The sequence below is a fragment of the Anneissia japonica genome, unplaced genomic scaffold (assembly GCF_011630105.1).
Source record: "Anneissia japonica isolate Jap-2015-1 unplaced genomic scaffold, ASM1163010v1 scaffold1889_len2455224_cov183, whole genome shotgun sequence".
NCBI classification, from domain to species: domain Eukaryota; kingdom Metazoa; phylum Echinodermata; class Crinoidea; order Comatulida; family Comatulidae; genus Anneissia; species Anneissia japonica.
The window spans coordinates 1,886,944-1,910,975 of NW_022752980.1; the positions used below are offsets into that span (position 1 = coordinate 1,886,944).

At 32.4% G+C, this 24,032-nt stretch overlaps 1 protein-coding gene across 1 annotated transcript in view; it reads right to left on the reverse strand.

The window, feature by feature from the left end:
• LOC117122560 (ankycorbin-like) overlaps nucleotides 1–23,360 on the reverse strand; it is a 46,540-nt gene extending 23,180 nt beyond the window's left edge. Inside the window, exons 1-2 of the mRNA XM_033268166.1 lie at nucleotides 23,295–23,360; nucleotides 17,791–17,925 (exon numbers count right to left, since the gene is read on the reverse strand). Coding sequence (XP_033124057.1) covers nucleotides 17,791–17,823 — 33 coding nt within the window. The 5' untranslated portion in view covers nucleotides 17,824–17,925; nucleotides 23,295–23,360. The remainder of the gene's footprint in view (nucleotides 1–17,790; nucleotides 17,926–23,294) is intronic.
• Between the last annotated feature and the right edge of the window lie 672 nt (nucleotides 23,361–24,032).

Consider the following 24,032-nt stretch of genomic DNA (forward strand, 5'->3'; position numbering starts at 1 on the left):
GTATAAGAGACAGAAACAATAGAGGGCAGCAAACATTGTTATTAACTTTAGATTTCAGATTTTTTTCTTTGAATTGAAAATGTTTCTAATAAAACTAAGCTATAAATAACAAATAATTTCTCTTTGATAAAAGTTTGAATTAATAAATTAATAAGCATACAGTTCCTGGTAGGTAATGCACACCATCTTTCGTCATATGTAATGCATGCATGTTGAAGAATGCAGTGCACTCTTTGAAAACGAGTAGGGGATTGGCTCCCTGTGTGTTTCCCAATCACCAACAGAATTTCCACTGGAAATTAGCCTTTTAGACATTTGCATGTGATCCTAGGTATTCACATTGAATAAATTCAATCCACGGACCAGATCAAAATATTTTATAATATTTTAATTATAAGTTCTTTTCTTTGTATTTAGGTTTATATTTTTCTTTTAATTACTGTTCATTTTGATTTTTATTTCTGATTTGCATTTCTATTATTTTTTTTTTCATGTTATCATCATCATCTTTATTGTGCATGAGCCTTATATGAGTATATTCGCACAGCATTGATGGTTAATTATGTAACACTTAAGAAAATTAACGGATGTGCATATCAGATACGCAGTCCTTGAATGTGTTGATAGATGTTAATAACATGTTGAGGCAGGCTATTCAACAGACGGATGGTGCCTGGGAAGAATGAGCACTTCCTTAATGTTGTAAAGGTTTTTGTTACAATGGTATCCACTTGTAAAACCAGTGCTACTGTACGTCACTGAAAGTGCTCACTTTAAAGAGAAAATAAAATAAATAATTAAATAAATAAAAACACTTTTAAAAGAAATTAAACAGACTATTATGTAATTAATACATTGTGGCAGTACTGTATGTTAAGACCAGGTAAAATTTATTTGCTATTGTCACTTTATATGTTTTTTAAAACATTTTAAACAAATAAAAACTAAAAATATTATATATATTACTAAATAGTTAGTAGATTTTTAAATACAAATTAATTCATCCTATGGGTTACCATATATCATAACTAAATTCAAACTATTTCAAAATACAAGCTAACTTAAAATATATGATATAAAATAAAAATATATAAAATGTATATAAAATATATAAAATAAATATATTGATATCAATACGGTAGTATCGATATCAATCTCTACAATTCTGTTAACCTCAGCCGCACTAAGCCCCAGCTAGTACAGCAATTCAAATACAGCAACACACACTTAATGGATAAAATCTAAAGTTGGAACTTTTACAGACCTCTTATGGACTGATTCATAGCATGACAACAGTGAACTTCACCTGAAGTCCACAACTATTTCCTTTGTGCTAGAAAATGTTACACTGATGTTGTACATGGGACCTGGTCTCAAAAAGAAAGTACACATACTGGTACAGACGAAATGACGTGAAATTGATCTGACCTAGATAAGGAATTACATGCTTTTGGTGACTAAAAAAAACCTTTTGAAGTTGCTTTCTTATAAATTGCATGTCATGGTCACATAACCAGTACAGCCTAGGTCAGTAGACATAGAAAGTATGAGGTTACGCACTGATTCACACCCTATCGGGGAAGAGGAGCTTCGGATGTTTCATTCAACAGGCATTAAAATATAGTCCCAGTTAAGCTAATAAATTTTAATTAAATTTGTACATAAGTACATTATTAAAATCTTAATAATTAGAATGGGAAAATACTTAACCAGTTTATTCTTTACAGGCTAAATGGAGTCAATTAATTTAATATTGTATTTGTCATAAAATATAGAAACATCCTAAAAAATTTAATTAAAACATTTAGTTACACTGTACTGTACATTATTTAATCATGTAAAGAGATATTTAGGATTATAGGGTTACTTACAAAGAAATCTCATAATTCTTTGTAGTTTGCAAAGTCATCTTCACCAGAGCATGTATCCCGCAGTTACAGTTAGTAGCTTTGACTGTTGACCTATTGACCGACTTTTTAGAACGGCGAATCAACTACTTAATAATACAGTGAACGTTTTTATGATTTAATGCTTCCTCTCTAAATATTTAAAATTAATGGTAGAAAAATTAAATCATAGTAGTTCGAGCCAACTACCATGACTTGTCAATTTTGGGGTTTGTCTATTGTAAAACTTTGGTTCAGAATAGAGCACTGTACACATCATGAATATTATTCTAATTAATCAAATTTAAAACTACAGCTATCTTTTTGTACAAACTTCTCCATTATTAATTATACACGTCATTATACTTTCTACTGTGGTACGATTTAGATCATTATCCACGATGAGGATATCCCCAATTACAGGTGAGAAGGCATGATCATCATCAACATCACCTGTAATTTAAATTAACAACGTGTACACCTGTTCATGAAATTGATTTTATTAATTGATGAAGGCACACAGAAAGTGTACAAAAAACAGTACACATTAGACTCTTCCACTAATACAAACAGGGACTTTCTCGCTGTACGTAAAATTGAGGACAATATATTTTCATGTATGTACATGTGGGGCTAATTAAGACAAATGAAAAATATAAAGAAAACGTTTAATCATCTTTTGTAAGGAAGTACGCTTCTACAAATTGAACTAGCATTAAAGATATTTTCATGAATTGCCAGCCTAAATATTAAACACATTATGTACTCTGTATACTTAACCACATTGTGAGGTCCAAAGTAAATCAGTTGTGAACATAAACAGGAAAAACCCCAGGCGATCAGTGTTGAGGGTAAAGAAAGATACGTGAATTGGCAATGGTACGTAGCTGTGTTAAAAATATGACCTTAATTATGTATTATTACCTGTCTACTACTGATTGAATACTGTACTGTACTCAACTTATAGAACAGTATATCACAGTCCAGCTAAGGACATGAGCTTTCGATTCATTACTTAATAAGTATGGACATTAAAGAGCATCTTAAATCTGGAAAAACGAAAAATTTTGATATGTTGTTGTAAAAAAAATAATGAGGAATGTCTGATTTTTGTGTGTACTTATAAACCTGGTAGAAAAATGCCCCTTTAGAAAATTCATTTGTACACAATGTATCAATGTTTTTCTTCTGGAACCTACTGTAGCTTTAAATTATTCTACTCAACTTCCATGCATGTCACATGTCTCTTCAAAATACAAACTGATACTGAATGAAACTTGTATTTGAATAATTTTTTAGAATAGATTTTAGAATTCATACATGGTATTTCAGCACAAGTTTGAATTTTTACCGCAACTCATGCTGCATTCCATTGATATGAACTTTAAAGAAATCCAATTAAACGTAGAAATAGGAAACCTAGAAATATAGTAAAAACGCTGAATAGTAATATTCCAGCGTCGCGACATGCGGACGTTGGTACGAGTAGGTTAGTCTACAAACGTCGCCTAAAGTAATTGATTTTACCCGGCAGAACGAAAGAAGGAAACTCTGCTTTTCAGTCGTCTTAGGCCCTTGTTTTTTGATAATGACCTTTCAGAGGTCAAATTGCTGTCAAGAATATGAATTGCTGCTTCGCAGCAATGAATTATAGCTACTTGAATTGTATAAAGTCCACGTCAGCTAAATAGCTTTAGATTTATTGAATCATGATAAGCATGAACACTAAGAAACACCTTAATCTAGTATTCTACTCTACTTGCATATCTTTTTAGATTAATAATAGATAGAACATGATGCCTATAGTATATAGTAATTGTAAAAATAGATTTAGAAGTTTTTGCCATAAATTCAATTTTAATTAAATTCAATTATATTCAATAAAATCTCTAAAAAGGATGCTTTATTCAACCAAATATTCATTCTTTTTTGTAAAATTAGTGAATTTGCTACTTTCCTTAGACTATTATTTGGCTGTCTATTTTGAGCAGGGTAGGGTATGAGAATTTAGAATACAATACATAGAAGGCAAACAAAATAAACATTATTTTAACATACGCGCTGGAGAGCCAAATAACAAGTGCTAGTCTTTGAATGGTCTTTTCAAGGTTAATATATTATTAACAAACAAAATGTATTTTTGGTCCTGAGAACAACTTGCAAACTGTTTGCAACTTTTCCCATGGGTATGCCAAGTGTAAACTTACACTTTCCTTTCATTTCTACAATACACATGTGTAGGTGGATTGAGCCCCTGAATATTTGTTTTTTGCTTCAGGATGACTGATAATTATACTGTATATGTTAGAACAGCGTTGGTACCGTGTATGCCAGTCTACAACAAGCGCCGCCTAAATGTAATAATTAGCATGCTGAAATAGGCTAGTAAATAAGTTTAACTGGGTTCGTAAATAATATTGGCCTCAAAATATTGTGGCCGAGACACGGGCCAATTAAACGTAGAAATAGGAAACCTAGAAATATAGTAAAAATGCTGAATAGTAATCCTTAAACTAATTTAAAATTATGTTTTAGCATGTAACATTTGTATAATCCTAAAGCAGATTTATTATTCTTATTATTGTTACTAGGCCTATAATTGTTATTATTATCATTATTATTACTATACTGTAGTAATCACAATTTTAGTAGCCTGGGGAATATGTCGTTATAATATTATTAGCAGTGTACCTTGAATTCAACTACAAACATGATCATCTATTTATTGCATTAAACGGATATTTATTTTTCCAAATAGTATATTTGTACATCCACCTGGTACTTATAGTGCTGAGCATTTTCTAATGAAGTTCAGTAGTAGCAAGAATGCCTAGTTTGTTTTCTAGGAATATGCAGCTGCCACCCCACACTACATAAAACATGCTAAACTTTGGTTAAAAAAAATATTTATTTAAAGCAATCTGTTCATTATGCATACTATGCAGAATAGCATTCTAGTAGCAGTTTGATGACCAATGAAGATTATATATGCACAGTGCAATCATTTTTATCGCCTCACAAATGTTTCTAAGCAAGCAGCTTTGCATTTATACTGTACACTAAGAGCATGTTAATGTCTGACAATCGGTCTCCTCACCTTGAAGCAATCTAAAACTATGCAACTCACGTCCGCTACTTTGAAATTCACGTCTTACAGATTTCACGAAACACAGAGTGAAATCAGTAAGACACAGAGTTTTAAAATTATAATATTTTAATCTGTAGTATGTTCTCAATCATATGAAAATACTATATTCTCTGTATATTCCCTAATGTAAAATGTTGATTTTGTAGAGTAAACGCTCTTCAATAAATATAGGAAAAAATTATAAACAACTGTTAAAGCATATGGCACAAAAAAAAATTAAAGAAAAAAACAGTGACTTTTTTATAATTAATTTTTATTCTGATCTTTTACCAATTGACAATCTCAAACAGTTTCACAATCATATAAAAAACATTCTTTTTTCTGTGTATATTCCCCAATGTGAAATGTTGATTTTGTAAAGTAAAACCTCTTCAATACAGGAAAGAATTATTAACAACTGTTAAAGCATTTAGCACCAAAAAAAACCAGCTTTTTTGGTTTAAAAAAAAAATCAAATTCAGATCTGTCACCAGTTGACAATGATTCCACAATCTGCACTTCCTCTGTGGGGATGTAATTAAATTCAATTTAAATTAAGCAAAATTATTTATAGTTAGAGAGCTATTTATGTTAACTAGGTGTCTACATACCTTTCTATATTTTTGTTTTACAAAAATCTGGATTATTAAGTTCAAATTGTGCTTGTTTCTGTACAGTAACTTCAAATTGGGGTTTTAAATTTAACTTAGTTAATAATTTTTTAATCAGTTAAACTTTTTAATGTTCCTTTTTTTCCTGCATTTCTGTTGTTTTTGATGATGGAGTATGAGAAGTGTATTGTTTGGGTTCATGCCTACTTCTTGTTCCTGGCAAGATTGTACTTTTACTTTGCAGAATAATAGTAATTATCATTATTATCTATTTTTAATCCCTAATTTTCAGCTAGTTTTTGAACATGCTTTGTCCTATGAAGCTGGTATTGTTGGTATTGGTGGCATGCCTTTACCAACTGCCAAATTTAAACAACATTTAAACATACAAGCGAAGTTAGAATAGTACAGTAGCACTTTCCCTAGTTCTTTAGTGATGTTCTGATCTGATAATGTTAATTATTGTTGGATAATATCATTCATTCAAATAGGCCATTGAGTTTTTAGATGACATGGACAGTCAGACATATGAAGCCACAATCCTCGTAGAATAATAATATGTGTCAATGTTCAAGGTCCGAGGATTTATATAATCTCAAATGCAAAGAAATATGTACCCAAATTCCTAGTGGGTGTACAGGACTTCTTTTTATTGTTTGCTAAAACTACATCATCAAAGAAATATGTCCCACTGAATTATCTGGTGGGTGGATTGTACATTACTTTATAAAACTACTTCAGCGAAACAAGTATCATTTCCTGGAATAGTTTACTGAATCTCACCACCAACAACTAAAGGAGTGTTAAATCAAGATCATCTCTCAAACAAGTTAATCAACTTATATTCATATATCAGTCCCCTAATTAAGAGACAAAAGGTCATTAGGCACTGATTAACCACTTCAATTATGTGGGTAGAACCTTATGGTTAAATCATTATCCATTGATGAAGGAAACGTCAGACTTTTATGTGACAATATGATGATTGGTAATAATAATAATAATACTGTGTTACTGTATCCTTACAACAAAAATGAGAATTACTGTACAGTACATTGTTTATCAACTGACAATTTGTCATTAGGTAGAGTTGTATTCTAAAAGAAAAAAAAACATGGGTTACATGAAAGCATATGGTACAGCGGTAAAGCATCAGGCTTCCATGCTAAAGGTTTGGGTACGACTCCAAACCTGTCACTTATTTGTGTTCCTTCATAAAGGTACTTTGCAATTTCTATCCCTCGCAGATTGGGTAACTAGTAGGTTTGAACTTAAAATATACACTGATTACTATGTTGTAGGATTATAGGATACTCCCTCGATGTGCTGAGTATGTACTCTATTACGACAACCGAGGCAAATAATGTTGAGCATTATATATATATAGAATCTTGGTGTGATTAAAGCCACGTTCACATGTCCCATCGATCGCGAGCGGTTGAGATGCTGGGTCGTGAGTGAGATTGTGTTAGATAAAAAAAAATGGCCAAACTGCGTTCGTTACACCGCTTTCGAGGCGACCGGAAACAGATTTACGTCACATCCCAATTGGTTGTCGACATGCTAGGCCTGTGATTTCTGATCCTAGGCCTGGGTGGAGGTGGCATCGACGATCCTCCAACGGTCCCCACCTGACATTTTTGGGCGATCGCCGATGTTCCAAATTCTGTGGTAAACCGGCAAGTTTAACGCATTTCTATAACTTATATTGCATTTTCTCGTTTTATTTCGGAAAGCCACTGAAAATAAATAAATCTATATCATATTGTAAGTTCGCCTTTATTTTCGAATCATTAAGTTATAAAAATTTGCATTTTAAAAACTTCCGAGCGTAGGCCTAGGCGTCGGTACACCGCCGTACACGTACGTCATTAAATCATGTTTGTAGAAGAAATGTACGATACGATATCCACGAGTAATATTACTTTTAAACTTAGTTATTATGTGATTTATTGTTGTTATATTAAAAGTGATTTTCAAGTTTGTATATGGTTAAATACCACGCCATTCTTAACTCCAATATACTGTAATAATATTATATTTTATTAATATTATATATTAAATATATTATATATCCAATATATTAATATTCCAGCCAGGAAACGTGAAGTCACACTTTCCTCCCTTACTTTGACCCCGGAGAGATGCTTGTATCTGATTGGCTTTCACACAAAAGAGGTCCCAGCTCGCTGGCGACCCGCTTGCAAGCGGCTGTTCACATGGATCGAGAGCGAGCTACATCGAGAGCCGCTTGAGAGCGGCTTGTCGTGGGTCACCCACGACAAAAACCGCTCTTGAGCGGTTGTTCACATGAAGGCCCGACTCGTGAGCCGATCGTTCGCTAGCGAGCGACCTAAGAAATGTGAACGCGGTAATACTTAATACACTGGGTTATCAGTTTAATAGATTAGCCAGCTTTCCTAAAATAGCTCTGTTTCTTCATTCCTCTCACTCTGTAATACGTACTGTAACTCTCAATGGAAGCACCTTTACAGTATGTGAGGAATCTTAGCAACAACAGTTAGGTTAGGCTTTCAACCATGACAGTGGTTTTAAAATGTAAAGGTGTCCCTTTAATATAACAAGGTACTTTGAATAGCTCCACCTAGGTGTCCCCAGGGAATAGAATATTCGTTCCATTTGCTCATAAACAATGATGATAGAAATAATGATACATTGAGGCCCTAATGTTCTCTAAGATGGGACATTTCAATAGATCTTTTGTTCAACCACTGAATACACAATCAACCGAAAAGGAATCCTGTGGTAGAGATAATTAGGATTTCTTATTGTCATTTAAAGAACACTCAAGGATACTTCTTAGTAAGGCTTATCAGGTACTACCTAGTATAAAAAATATTTAGAAGTCTATATAAAAGTATTTAGCCTTGGATTCAAATTTCATACATACTTTCATCTTTTATCTTTGGTTGTGAATTGTAACAGTGAACTCTTATGCATGCTAAATTCACCATGCTATCAACTGGAAAATTATCCAATGATGTTTGGCCATAGCCACTGTCAGTATTGAGTAATAAACTTAACAATATAAACATACACAAAATCACTTTGTACGAGTAAGTTATTAGTCCTCAATTAAAAATTAGAATAAAACCATTTCCCTAAAAAAAATTAACAGATGTGTATTGTTGCTCTGCAGTGTAAGTATTCTTTGCAAATTGGCAGGCAATATGGGTTTCACAGTAAAATGTCTGTAAATTAACAAAACTGATTTTTATTTTTTTTAAATCTGTCTTTTATTGGAAATGTTTCGTATCAAAAAATACTCTGTTATATGATCTAATTAATATTGACGAGCTAAATCATGTAGTATAATTATCAAATCAATTTATATTTTGGAATACTGTATTAGATAGTATTAATACATACTCCAAGTATCGAAATGCACGTCATCGTGTCGGGATTCAATATTTCATAATTAATTATGTCATCATCAGGAATTCCTGATGATGACATAATTAATGTTGAAATATTGAATCCCGTGCAATATTGATGACGTGCATTTCGATACTTGGAGTATGTATTATACTATCTTATCTGAGATTAATCAGTGGACCTTTCGGAATACTGTATTATTTTTGCAATTGTAATTGTAGGAAGTTTCTATCCAAAATACACAGATGTTTAGTAAGAATACTGGAAGTAGCTAAAAATTATGTTGCTTTTAAAACTCAGTCCACACTACCAAATTTGATGTGACAAATCTGTGTGATGTGCCATATACTGTACAGTATGGGCATGGTCATGTCATATTTCACCCGAATATGGGCATATCACACTTTATGGTATTTGTCAAATAATGTAGGATTCCAAAATAAATGTGTAGACAAACTGCAAGAACCTTTAATGATCAGCTACTATACCTGGATACAGCCAAGTTTATTTCCACAGAAATACTCACATAATATAAATACAACAATATAGAGTAGTAGGCCTATATGCATTTACTATATGTAGGAATGTAGATTACTGTGCCGTGTACAGTAATTATTAAGTGTCTAGAACAGTCCTAAACAAACAAACATAGCTTTAGAATGACAGTAGATAATGCAAAATGCAATACTTTGATGCCAGATTAAATTTCAACAAATATGACTAAAAATTCAACATCTGATATTGACCTCAAAAAGAAAAACAAACTAGCATTTTTGTTTGTTTGCTAAAGAAAATAAGATCGCCAGTAACAGGAATATTGATGACAACTGAAGATGAATTTGTTAGTAATTTTCAAGCCAATTAGTCAGAAACCATATGTGGAGAAGATGCTCTTATATGACAATTAAGTACAAAAGACTAATCAGTGTTAGTGAGAAGATAGTGAGCTTGTAATCTTCACGGTAATCTGGAGAAAATGAAAATGAGGAAATGAAATTAAAGCGCATCAATTGCTCCATGTATCATTCATGCACCGTTCACTTTCACGGTCCTACGCATTTTGAACTTCATGCTGTTGTGATTTCTGTCCTAGTTAATCTGTCAGATGACTTTTTATAAAGGCCTGAGAAATGGACAGAGAGGAGATACGGGAAAGCATGTGAGCGAGTAATGAAAAAGTTTATGTAAAGAGCAGTGGATAAAGTAGTAGGAATCAAAAAAAGGTCAATTCTAGCAAAATGTTAGGCAGCTTTTTGTCCATGCCATCAGATTAAATTAATATAGTTAGAATGTAGTTTTCTGTACAATTGTTATGATTCAAATTGAGGTTAGGTTAAACTCTTCTCTGTGAATTTAACTTGTGTCCGCATGTCTGTACAATTGTTATGATTCAATTTGAGGTTCGGTTAAACTCCTCTCTGTGAATTTTACTTGTGTCCGCATTTTACCCACAGTTGTCTTTCTCCAACCACAAGTAGAAATGGGCACGTGGAAGATTATAATGCAAAAGGGCTAATTAAAAAAGCAATATTACGGATTTCTCTACAGACATTTGAGTACTGTATGTCATGTTCCATAGATGTGATACAATAACTGGTGTAAAAGTGTGAAGTGCATAGTGGTCTTCTTGGCTTGATTAAATGCTGCTTACAGCAACTTCTCAGCAGAGTGCATTTTATTGGTGTTGGTGTATATACAGTAGATATAATGCATTATACCTAACAACAAGCTACATTTTGTATCTTTGGATGTTTACCAATTTACATGCAAAATACATAATTTAATCAAATGGTTATCTGTAACAGTTCTAGTCTTTAAATTAAGAATTACAGCCAATCAAATAATGGAAAGGTTATGATTTTTATAATATTCTAACAAGCACTGATGAATAAATCCACTATAGACATGGGGCAGCTTCTACATAAGCCTACACTCTTGATTTTTTTTTGTGCAAATATATAAAGTCCCTGGATACATTGTATTGTCCACAGAGGAAATTCACAATTACCTTGATTCAATTTTCCAATTCTTGCAATTTATAAGTTCAGTAATTTTACTCAATCCTAATATCTTGAACTGTTCATTCATTACAGAAACATAATTTAATAACTTTAATTGAAGGTTATAGTACTATTGCCAATCTTGCGAGACAATTTCAATAAAACATTTAATCTTTACAATTTTTAAACTTGTTTTATATGTGATTAGATTATGTGTTTTTTTAAAAATAAATCCCACAACATAACACAGTTATTAATAACATCTACGGTATTGCTGGAGTGATTAGTATTAATTAATTCAAATTTGAGCTTCCTCCGCAAGTAATTAATCTCTCATTATATATTCAATTAACTTATCTGATCTTTTTTTGTGTCAATTAAATTCAAAGCAATGTTGAATCGTGGCCTTAATTAATATTTGTATAAATTATTTCTTGATGGCATATTGCAGATGTTGAAAATAGCTAATTAAAACCAAATGATCCAATAACTTTGTCTGGTCTTCTTGATATAACATGCCAATTTTAATTAAAATATAAGCAAGATAAATTTAAATTGTAAAAATACTTGTTTGTTTAGCGTTATTGCCATCTCTTAATATTGACTTGCATCTGATTGACTTTTCTTTCCAAAATGGAAGACCAAAACTCTAGAAATGCTTAATAAAACTGTTTTTGCACGATACTTTACAAAAATTAAATCTCAATATGAGGCTTAGGGAGTGGATTGGTGTTTACTGTAGTACGATGATATAAAACCATTCCTACTTTAACCTTTAATCTGTCTTTAAATTATTTTAATACAATGACTTTCACAAAGCAGATGCTGATGTCTTATATCACAAGCTTCATTAAATCTTCATCTTATCGCATCTCATAAGTACCCGGTATTAATTTTAAAATGCAGGATTTCATAAGGTAATATATGACCCCTTCACTTCAAGTCCCTATTATACTCAATCAGGCTACTAGTTTCCAGCTCAAATCAATGGTCTAAAAATATATTCAAAAATGAAACCACGCCGTAATAAAACTGACCACTTTCAAATAATTTATTCAATATGTTTAACAATCAGCGATATGGTAAACTGGAAGAACTACACGGCAATATCCCAATAGTATTGAACAATTTTTAAATTAAATTACAAAGACATCCGACATCATAACTTCGGGAGTGACTGATGTCCAATCATGGTTTGCTAAGTTATGCAACAGTCCACATCTTCATGCACCACAACATTTATTGTGTGTATTTGTCTTGTGGATATTTATTACTTTACATGGGAATTCTATAATCATGTTTGGATACAATAATTAATAAGTATGTTTAATTACCAATACTTTTATGTGGTCAGAATGCCTGTACTGTATCTGTAAAGTCAGACAAGATTTCAAGACTAGAGGTACAGGTATACTGTACTCAATATAATAATGTACTAATAACTGGTACAGTATCTAAAACCTTTCATTCTACAGTATATCTCACATTTATAGCACCAATTCCCAAATAATGAACAAAGGGGAGAAAATATTCCCTCTGGTCATTAGACAACATGTAAGTACTGTACTTTGGCAAACTGCCACCAAATGTAGCCTTCTGTACCCCTGGGGAGGTCTTGTGGCCATATACAGTACACAAAAGTACTATGCTATGCACTCATACTGGGCAAATGTAGGTAAAGTGCCCTGTCCACGAACAAGTGGGAATTGAATCTGTGACACCAGGTTGATCAAGTTTCGATGATGACCATAAATTCTGAACATTAAAAACGTTACCACCAGTGGCTGCTACTGTATGGTTGAAGGATTTATTTGTTGCTTTTTATGAACAGATTTCCTTAATTTTGAGTTACATGACTTACTGCAAAAGATTACTATTAAATATTACATAAATTTAATTAATTAAAAGAATATAAACAAATTATTTGAATTTCAATTATTAAACTGTGACACCAGGTTGATAGTCAAAACCTCAACTGGCCCCTGAACTACAGTAACTGCGCCCACTGAAAATTCATCTGTGCATTAAAAGTAACAACTGCTCATCTATCATTTTCTTTCTAATGTACACAGTTTATTATTGTACTTATTTACTGAACAGCTCTTAATCATATGGATAGTTTGTCTACATGCATATTTACCTAATTAATAATTCAATGTACAGTACAGTACGGATATCTTATGCTTATTGTTTTACTAGAGCAACTGTGCCTGGATCAAGTTTCTATGATGATTATAAATTCTGAACATTATGTATTAAAAATGTTACCACCAGCTGCTATGGTTGAAGGATTTGTTGCTTGTCATTTGTTGCTTTTTATAAACAGATTTCCTTAATTTTGATTTATATGACTTGGTTGGAAAAGTTTACTTTTATAATTACATCAATTTAATTATTAAAAGAAAACAGATTACTGTATTTGAATTTTAATTATTTTCTTTTTTCCAAACTAGTAGTTTTAAAATTCGTGTAAACAATTAAGAGTACTTGTTTATAATATAACTAATGACTATTTACCATAATTGTTTACTGTATACATACTTTTACTTAAACTACAGTGTTGTTTTTCATTTTATTTTTGTTTATGTTTATCTACAGCCTCTGTTTTTACTGAAGAAATTAAATTGGTTGTCGGTGGGTGGTCGTTACTCTAATGACGTCAAGAGTTCTGAGATAGTGGTGCATTAATAGTGAAAGTTCGATCAACACAAAATTGTAGGATTAGCAAATTACTTTGGCTATAGTTTATCATATGAAAGATAGTACAGCCAATTTATTTTTGTGGTTGAAACTGCACACTGTGAGGGTAAAAGGGAATTTTCTTTCTTCACTCTGCTAGTATCTTTTGCAAGGCTTTGGTGAATACTTGTGGCCTTTTTTATCCGAAACCCACCAATGTATAATTAATTATCACCATACAATACCGATACTTGTTATAAATGTACGATTTGCTTCTATAAGATATTACCAGTGTTAAAATTATTGAAATGCATTTTTTCTATAGTGTTTATGTTTACGTTTGAACATTGCACAAAAGACTAAACATGTCCGTCACTGCTGGGTCTATTTTTAGAATACGCCTATTAATTCATACTATTGGTTTTGATAAGAAATGACTTTTACTGTAAGTGTAAGTATATTATACTTCTTAACCTAAAAATGTAAAACTATATGCAAACCTCTAATGGGATATAAATAAATTTTATACAAAGTGTAGAAAATGTAATAGAAATTGGGCCAGTGACCTAGATTTTGAGTCTCATTTGGTTTATTTTCATTGTAGTAAAGGATTTCTGATTTCTTGGTATACCATAGATCAGATCAGTCAACCTGAAATCATTGTTCTCATCATTCAACCTTTGTGTATAATCATATTTATTCAGTTACAATTTTAGGTTTACATGTCACAATATTGTTTGCCAGTCCATTGACCTTTTTGATTGCCTTCTGTAATAGTACATTATGGTTCTCCATTAGTTGATTAACACTATAAAAAACATACAACACTATACAAAGTGTTTGTTATTGTTTTCACTACAAGTATAGTACAAGAGCACCATCAACAATCACAACCCATTTTTGTGGGAAAATGGAGAAGGGACGGGAAAAGGGAGTGAGAAAGGAGGAGTTCATCTCTCTATATTATAGTAGTAGATGCCAACCTTCCAATAATCATAATTCAGTTTTTGTGTATTTTACAGATTAACAAAAAAAACTTGTAGTAAATTGTAGTGGTGGGGTCTATCATCATACAGTTTTATATGAACAGTGTCTGTTGTTTAAATGACGAGGAACATATGTTAGCTGATAATGCTACATTAATGTACAGTTAATATAAATTTATGCACATATTACCAAATTTCTATTCTTTGCATAGATCCTACAATTGGTTGGTGACCAGTAGAAAGCTTTTCATAGTAAATCCATCAATCATAGAAAAGTACATTTCTTTGGTTTGTTTCTCATTGGAAGCTGATTTGATACTATTTGAGCAACTGTGTTTATAGAAATCTATATCTTTCAGTCCTGTCAAATATACACTAGATATGCAATGGTGGTATAAAACCCTGGAGAACATTCACACAATGTATTGTAAGCAATTGATTTACCAGCTGCATAGTAAGTTTTTAACATGATTTATTTTCTTTACAGCTTAACGTATTAGAAAATAGGAGGACTGCTGAGCCTTGTGTATTTCTTATTGATTTTCTTTCATGCCTCGTTGGTCTATATACAAGACGGCTTTACTAATGCCCCTTTAATCAACTACCAACAATATTATAATTAGCAAGGAAATCAATATAATCCCAAGAATGACGCTTGGGGGGAAACGATGTATAGTGGGGGGTTAGCAAGTTGAGTGGGGTTTAAAAACATGGTAGAAACCTCGACAATACTGAGTTCTTGATCCCAATTAAAAAACATTTAAGCCTTTCCTTTAATGTTGAATTCAAGCATATTATTTTTTACCTACTGTACATGTAGGCCTTACAGTTAATACTTAGGAGTTTCCTGTGTATATAGCATGTTATTGTAATAGACTAAAATAGCATTCTGATTAGTACTGATAGCATAAAACTGACCGTAAATACTAACCACATCCTACTAATTTACTGTACAAGACGGTGCTGAGCTGAAGGAACAATTTTAAGGAATGATAGAATCAGGCATAAAAAGAAAATTTGGTTATACTTTTAAATACAGTATATCAAATGTACAGTATGCTAGTAATTCAAACCAATGAAAACCGTGGTTAAGAAACAATTCAGCTAAAAGAATTTGCTAGTTATACTATAACGAATCATAAAGAAATTCTGTTGAATTAACTGTTAAATGTTATTTACTGTAACTAAGAAAACATTAAACTGATTACTTTACAAAATCTAAAAACATGTATACACTCCTTTTTTTCGGCTGAACAACATATCTTTAAAATGCATACCTTATTACCTTTATAAGCAAACATGTACAACATAAAGATAATTAATTCTTTAGACAAATATATACAGTAACAATCATTCATTCGTACAGCATATTGTATGGCTCCCTTGCTCAGTTTGAAGCCATTCCCTAGAGCAAACCGGAAGGAGTACAAAAACCACATGAAGTAAACACATGCTGTAAAACAATGCATTTACAACATATCCAGTTATGATAAGCATGATAATTTTTCTGTCCCTTGGATCTGTCATGCAGTGATGATACATGTGTTTGTGATCTTCACAAAGAAACAAGAGGTACTGTTTCACAAAGAAATTCCTAATTGGTTTGGAAAAAAATTTTTTTAATTTGAGTCTATATTGCAAGAAGTGGCGAAATAATTTTCAATTACTTCAAAAATGCGCTCATCAAATAATACGACAGTTCACTTTAACGAGCATTTAATTTAAATTATAAATTATTTAAATTGCAAGCCAACTAAAAATATGGAAGGCTGTCACATGTTAATTTTAGGGACATCTGCAGGGGTGTATCCAGGATTTTTTCTGGGTGGATCGTGATTATAATTTGTTGGACCTTTTCAGTGGCAGACAGGGAAATCGATTACAGCACCACCAGCCTGAAGCGGATGGCAGGCTCAGTTTCAGAATTGCTAGAATTGAAATAGATTACATCACACAACTGGCAATGTCTTTGGACTCATTGCTGGTACCTCATCAATGCTTTTTCATTTATGTCATTGTAAAAAGGCCCTAGAAAAAATATTTTTTGGAAGAAATGTGGACCTTTGAAAAATTTGGGAGGGGGGGGAGAAGCGGCTCTGTCCACACTATTAGTATTAATATTTGTCAAATATAGTAGAATTTGACAGTATGTTGACATGCCTTTATGGTGTGGGAAATTTGAATTGACTAAATTTGGCACCTGTCTAGCCTTTGGAGTTTTTGACACCACCAAACAGAAGGGAACAAAACATTTTATTGTTGCCTCGTCAGGTATGGGTGAATTAGGCAGGAAAAGGCTTATAACACTCTATTCTAGAAAACAGTGGAACAAAATGGGTTTGTTGTAACATCAATAGTAAGGTAAATGGAAATCATGTTAAGGTACTTAAGCAATTAAAATATAGGAAGCAAGTAAACAATCACACATGAATTACTGCTGCACGGTCGGTTAAATCAGTAAACTCAAAAAGAACACTTGATTTAATTTTGGTTTACAACTGGGCATTTGATATCCTTGACCAAAAGTCTCCTCCCATTTGGAGGAAATTTACAAACCAACTAAAGGCAGATTGATATTTCTTATGTTACACTATTTAGGAATTGTGGAGATGCTTGTTAAAACTTATTGAATATACTGTGATATTTTTAGTGGATTTTCTGTTACAATTTGTTTCTATTGTAAAAGTAAGATTATGAAGAAATGCATGGACACTAAAATTATATCAAATCATATTAATTTCTTTACAAAATTATATTACACTAAAAACAAATTGATAAAGTATCAAAGAATAACTTTAATTAACAGATTGCACATAATAATTTAATTAAAATCATGTGTGTCAATTCTGTTATATTGGCCCCCCAAAGTAAGCAAGCTTCCTCTCTAATCTGCCAAAATCACTATCAATAATTCCCACAATTTAGGCTATCACGTTTAACTTTCGCTGAAACTATTCTAAAAAAAAAAATGTAATTTGCAAACCAGATTTAAGTTGTTAAATTATTTTCAGACTGGATTTAGGCCAAATTGCACACAATTTTAAGCAATGTAGCTAAAGGAAAACAGCTAGAGTTTAAGCACAAGCTTGTAGATCAGTAACTTACATCTTTTGGCTGCTTCCTGAGTTTCTTAAACATGGCTGCTCTGGTTTGTATTGGTGGGTTGAGTCACAATCAAAAATTGGTAACAACCGACTGACTACATCGGGCCGTCCAATCAGTTTCTTTGAAAGAAAAATCCTGTACGGTACAAGGGAAAATTTTATTTATTAAAACAGTAATGGGCGATCATGTACACTATGATAGAAAATTAATTTTTTTTTAAATAAAGAATTAACTTGTTAATGGTAAAATATGGAAAATTCTCAAAAATTAATTAACATTTCCGAATGAACATACAGTACTTGCCTTCGTAGACTTAAGCATGAACAAATAAATTACGGCAGCAAACAACCGAAACAAGTATATAAAAGCAGACACATTTACAATGGTACAGTATAAGGCCTAAATTGTTTGTTTGCCCTTTAATGCTGAAAATTGTATAGGAGGGGCGGGTACATAACATTTTTTTTTTTTTAGTTTTTTTTTTCTCCTGTCACCAATATTAAATCCCAATGCTTGCAATTAACCCTGTCTCACTATTTGTTTTTCAAAGGGTATTCATCAGTCTGAAAAATAATAACCCATAATCAATTTTGCAATGAATTTAGGCCTAGAATGGCGTTACCTTACATCAGACACCAAATTTAGGCAACTCTCTTTTGCAAAATGGAGAAAAATAAAGATCACTTTTGAAAGTTGTGAACAAAAAATTGAAAAAAAACCCCATTTTTTTAAAACGCCGCCCCTATTTTTCCATGAGCTAGGGGCGGGCACTGGAGGGCAAACAAACAATTTTTTTTTTTAGGCCTAATGACCATTCAAAAACATTTTTGCCCAGTTTACTGTATAGTATTACTATCAGAAAGAAGTTGGCACATAATTTCAAAAGTTTTTTCCATGATTTTCATCAGATTAGTATAAAATATACCAAATCAAAATTTGCAACTAGGGGGAAGAGAATAACATTCATTAATGAAAATGAAAAGTAATCTCAAATGACAACAATCAACATTTTACAATGCACTCTTACAGCCATCCCATGGAAAAACAACTTAACTGCTTTTATATTTTTGTTAAGTTAGGTTGTCTTGGAACAGCCGTCTATTAGGGAAGGAAGGGGATCACCAGAAAAAAAATATGTACTCTCTTCAAGACGATGAAAAAATACTGATGACACCGAAACCCTTTCCAATACAGTACACTTCCTCTACTGACACATCAATCGTCTTAAATCTGGACTCAAGAGACTAAAAGGGGCAGTGAAGCTTCTTTTAAATATTAACTCCAGAGACCGAAAAGGGGTCAGCGAAGCATTAGCAATATGGCTGATCTACTACTAGAATCTACATACAAGCACTTAAACAAAGTGGCAAGACACATCTCCTCACTTGGCCTTCAGACAATGTTTTATATCTACCATATGGTTAGCATCACTTTCTAGTGTTAAAAATGTTGGTTTATCATCAAATCTCACACTTTAAGTAACTGTTGTGTACACCTGAGAGATGTGGATTAAGAGTTATTGAAAGTAAATGTTAAAGTGCAAGTAATTTACAAACACTAAAATTTAATGCTAAAAAACACATGAACAATAATTTCATGACATATAGCAAAGTAGGTTTAACATTGTTAACTGTGATAACTTTTTTGTGTCCTTTTATTTCATCAAACAGATTTCCTTGTTTACATTTTCTTTCACAAGTTTAAACCACTTTCCCATGAGTAGGAGATTCTCTCTGGGTGCAACTCCCAATCCACCATTAGTTCTGCTGCTACCTGACACATTGCATTTTAGCGTGGCAGTCATGGGTTCGGTATGAATACTTTTTAGTAGTTACTAAATAGTAACTTTTTTGACAAAAGAGTCACTTTTACTAACCTTGGAAAACCATTGGGACAAAAGTAGGTAGAGATCCTACCATTCAAACGATTGAGAGATCAACTGAATGCCAGGTGCTACTATATTGTCCTTCAGTATAGTAGTATGAAACTTAACAAAATTGCCCAGAAAATCCTCACTTACCAGAACAGTTGGCCAGAGAAATTATTAAAGATGATCTGCAATGCCATGCACTACGAATGTCTGTATGTATGCAGAATTTTTGAACCACTATAAGTTACTTATAAGAAGCAAACCAGAGTGTACTTGCTACCATCTTCAAGTTATTTCCAATAGGATAAAATAACATATTACAACATTTTCAACATTATTGTGATAATAAAAATGTTGAGTAGACTTCTTGTACATTGTCAAGCAGGGGCAGATTTAGGGGGAGCCGGCCTGGCCCTGGCCCGACCCCCCTTTTGGGAGGGGAAAAAAAAGGGAAAAAAAAGAGAAAAAAGAAAGAAAAAGCCCAGAACACCACAAATGTTATTTTCGGGCATTTAGAACACACAAATTTTGCGGGGATTTCCCCCGGACCCCCTACGATAGTGTTATCTCGATCAGCCGAACTTTCGCCCCCCTCCCTTTTAAACATCTCTGGATCCGCTCCTGTTAAGTTTGGTCTTATAAATAAGAAGTTAAATCAAAGAGGTAATTTTAAAAGACACATAAATTATAAGAACTATAGTTCCTATAATTTATGCATTTTCTTATTTTTCTGATTTATAGATCATAATAAAAGATTAGCTGTTAAGCTTCTTTTTCTATTTTTAATGAAAAAAAGATTAGCTGTTAAGCTTCTTTTTCTATTTTTAATGAAAAAAAATCTTTATAACAAATAAGCTATTCAAATATTCTACTTTTTTTTCATTTTATTTATTTAACGGAAGATCTAATAAATTACTTTAATATATATATATATATCCAATAATTTTTTTTATTGGGCCTTATGGAGATATCCTAAAATATATGCAAAATTTAATTAACATTGAATTTCTCATTTACAAACAATCAGATATGAATGACATAAAACAAAGGCCTTTTTGTTCAAGTGGATTTGAGTCTTTTGTTATGGAATTTGGTGTTATAATTTCCATAATAATAATAATAATAATTTTGGCTTATATAGCGCATTATGCTAAAGCCTCAATGCGCTTAACAGTAAAAATAGAATTCGGGAAAAAAAAAAAAAAATAATAGATTGATGAGACACTGAATGTAATATAATTCATACAGTATTTTGCATATATACAGCTTCTTCATATCAAATCGTAAATGAAATCTGGTCTAAATATTATACATAGGGCAAAGTAGATGGATGCTAATGCTATCCTAGCGAAATGCACAAATCTGTAGCAGCACCATTTTTTGTTAACATTATGAAAACAGATGAATAAATAAAGATGTACTTACTTTATTATTCTATATATTTTTTGACTTGGATATATAAAGCAAACATACTGAATTCCAAAATACGAGCAACAACCACACTAATTATACCTTGAAACTCCTATTTGGAATAAAAATTCATGCAACAATGGAGGTATAAAATATAACTTATGCTTTCACGGTTGATGGTACGGTAGATGGCTAGTAGTTAAGCAGGTAAATGAAAATTTACCTACGACTGTAAGGTGTGCACTGAAAAAGTCAAGCAGGGACGGATTTTAAGTGAGGCCGAGCCAGCCCTAGCCCCTTTTGGAAAGTAAATAAAAAGAAGGGGGGAAAAAAAGAAAGAAATTATGATCGCCCAAATTGCTTCAAAAGTTATAATTCTAGGCGTCTGGAATCTCTAGATAGTGATGTCTCTCGATTGCTAACCCCCTGCCCCACCCTTTTATAACTCTTCGGACATCTCTGATTCCGCCCCCTGTCAAGGATTCTAATTTTACTAGGCCAGGCAGAAAATTTGGTATCTGAACCTCTACAAATTATTAATGGGTTATATGATAATGTGGCCCTATTTGAGTAACTTACTGTAGAACTACTTACTGTACTGTATAAACTATATAAATCTTTTCATTTATCTATACATCTATTGATCTATTGATGGATTAATTTTTTTTTTTTAAACCAAAAAATAAATATTAATAGCAAGCTAGCAAATGTCCCAGAACCAGATATTGGTTTCATCCAGCGGAATCATGACTGAACTTCAGATCAGATCGTCAAACGAAAGGGCAGTACAGTAACATAAAGCTCCTAAGTTCACTGACGTCGTTTTTTTTCAGGTCTTCTTACATGATTAAAGAGGTCCTCCCAGACTATTTTGATTGGCATGAACTACAACTGAAACTCTATTGGGATTAGGTTTAGCTGATTCATTTTTACGAGCACATAGCTTTCATTTTGGGTGTTTAGGCAAAGCGTAACATACACAATCTTGCTGGAAGAATGCACAATGTCAATTTTTGTACTGCAGACACACCAACAATGATATCAAATTCCCAAGGAAGAAGACAAGAAGTTATATAAGACATTCCAAAATCAAAATGTATAGAGAAAAGCAAATTTATAATTTTTTTTTTTTTTTTGTAAAATAACAATTCACAATGGAGAATGCATTTCAAGGCATGCTACTACTTAAGGAAAGTAGGGAATAGATTTTCCCTTTTCCCAACATCAGTAAATCTTATCATTGGCAATTCTCATTTTAATACTATCCAGTTAAGTCCAACCCAGGCCTGTAACTAAGTTCATGTGAAGGGGTGGGGGCTTCCTATATGCCAAGTTTAACTCATAAATGTTTCCTTAATAGAAAAAGGTAATGATAAAATACCACTACACTAACTGTTCAAAAAGTGGGATTCAGCAAAACCCCCAAAAATCATTTTGGTTACAGGCCTGAAACACACAATATAAATTATGAAATGAGTATGGTTCCAACATGTTCTAGTGCAAAAGATACCATGATTAAAGTTTTCAGGTTGAGGTCAGACCAGCTCCAGCAATCAACACCTCAGATTTGAGTATATAAGATTGTCAGAATACAAGGTGTATTTTCTATTATGATTTATTCACCATGAGACCTCTGAAGCTTAAAAGTGAAATCTGTGCAAATAAACAATAATGGGATATCCATTTAGTCACAAAGATAACAATTGGTTATAAAGAACACGATGGACCATTCAGCATCATAATAACCATTGTTGTTGTCACTATTCATCATCACGATCTTCTTCAGCGTCCTGAGTTTGTACGTATAGGGTTGGGTTGTTGTGTAGCTAGCCCAGTTCCAATTCAACCATGGTGAAATATTCTACAACTGCCCCAGTAAGATGGAAACAATCTCCGCAGCATTTGGAGTTACAATAAAAGTGGTTGATCAGTAAACATCTAAAAATCTACAACAGTACCTGCCTAGAGTGGAGAGCCTAGGCCGCACACCACACATTGTTTGACACAGTTGTCAAGCCGCCAAGGTGTTGATGATAGCGAGTAGGCTACATGCCTTGGCTACCTTTCGGGGTGGCCTTACATGTATTTCACCATCATTTTAAATACTCATCCTCAAATGACAACCTAAAACCCACATTGCAAACCTTTCACAACATCAATATTTACTTATAAAAAAGGAAGAGAATTTAAATTTTCTTTGATAAACATGATTAAGAAGACTTACCAAATGAACATGTGTATCTTATCCTCACATAGATTATCACAATTATACCACCACCAGAGAAACAGAAGAGCAAGAAAGAGCACTTCGCGGAAATATCGGATGAGGGCGCTGTTGACATTACACATATGGCTCTGTACACAGCCAGTACACAGCGATATGATACCGTTAATAGTCATTTCAACAACATGGCAAAATTAAATTGTATTCAATTCAATTTAATGGCTATCACTTTCGTAAGAGCTGGACAATACCTCACGGTGTATCCGAATATAAGAAAAAAGTTAAACTAGAAGTAAATTCAACTAAAATAAAATGTATATACAAAGTAAAACTTATTACATTATTGGTTATTTAAAAAAACCCCGAAAGATAAAGAAGGATAAAAGTCGCAATCAATCAACATTGCATGTGGTAGTTTTAGAGTACCGTATTATTTACAAATTTGCAGCCACGTTAGTTAATGTATTTCTACTTAAAAAATTACAATGTATAGGCCCCTATATTTCAAATTAAAATATAGAGCTTAGAAATAAATTATCATATAATTATGTTCATAATTATTATCAAATTAAAAAGGAAAACAAAAACTAAGTAAAGTGTAATGGGTAGTAATCTGACCATGAATTTATTTCGGATCTTAATTTCCATGCGCCTTCGAGAAATACTTTACAATAATTACTGTATCAGATATTGCTGCTAATTTATGGTTACCAATTTGGTCGAAAGATTATCGAGAAA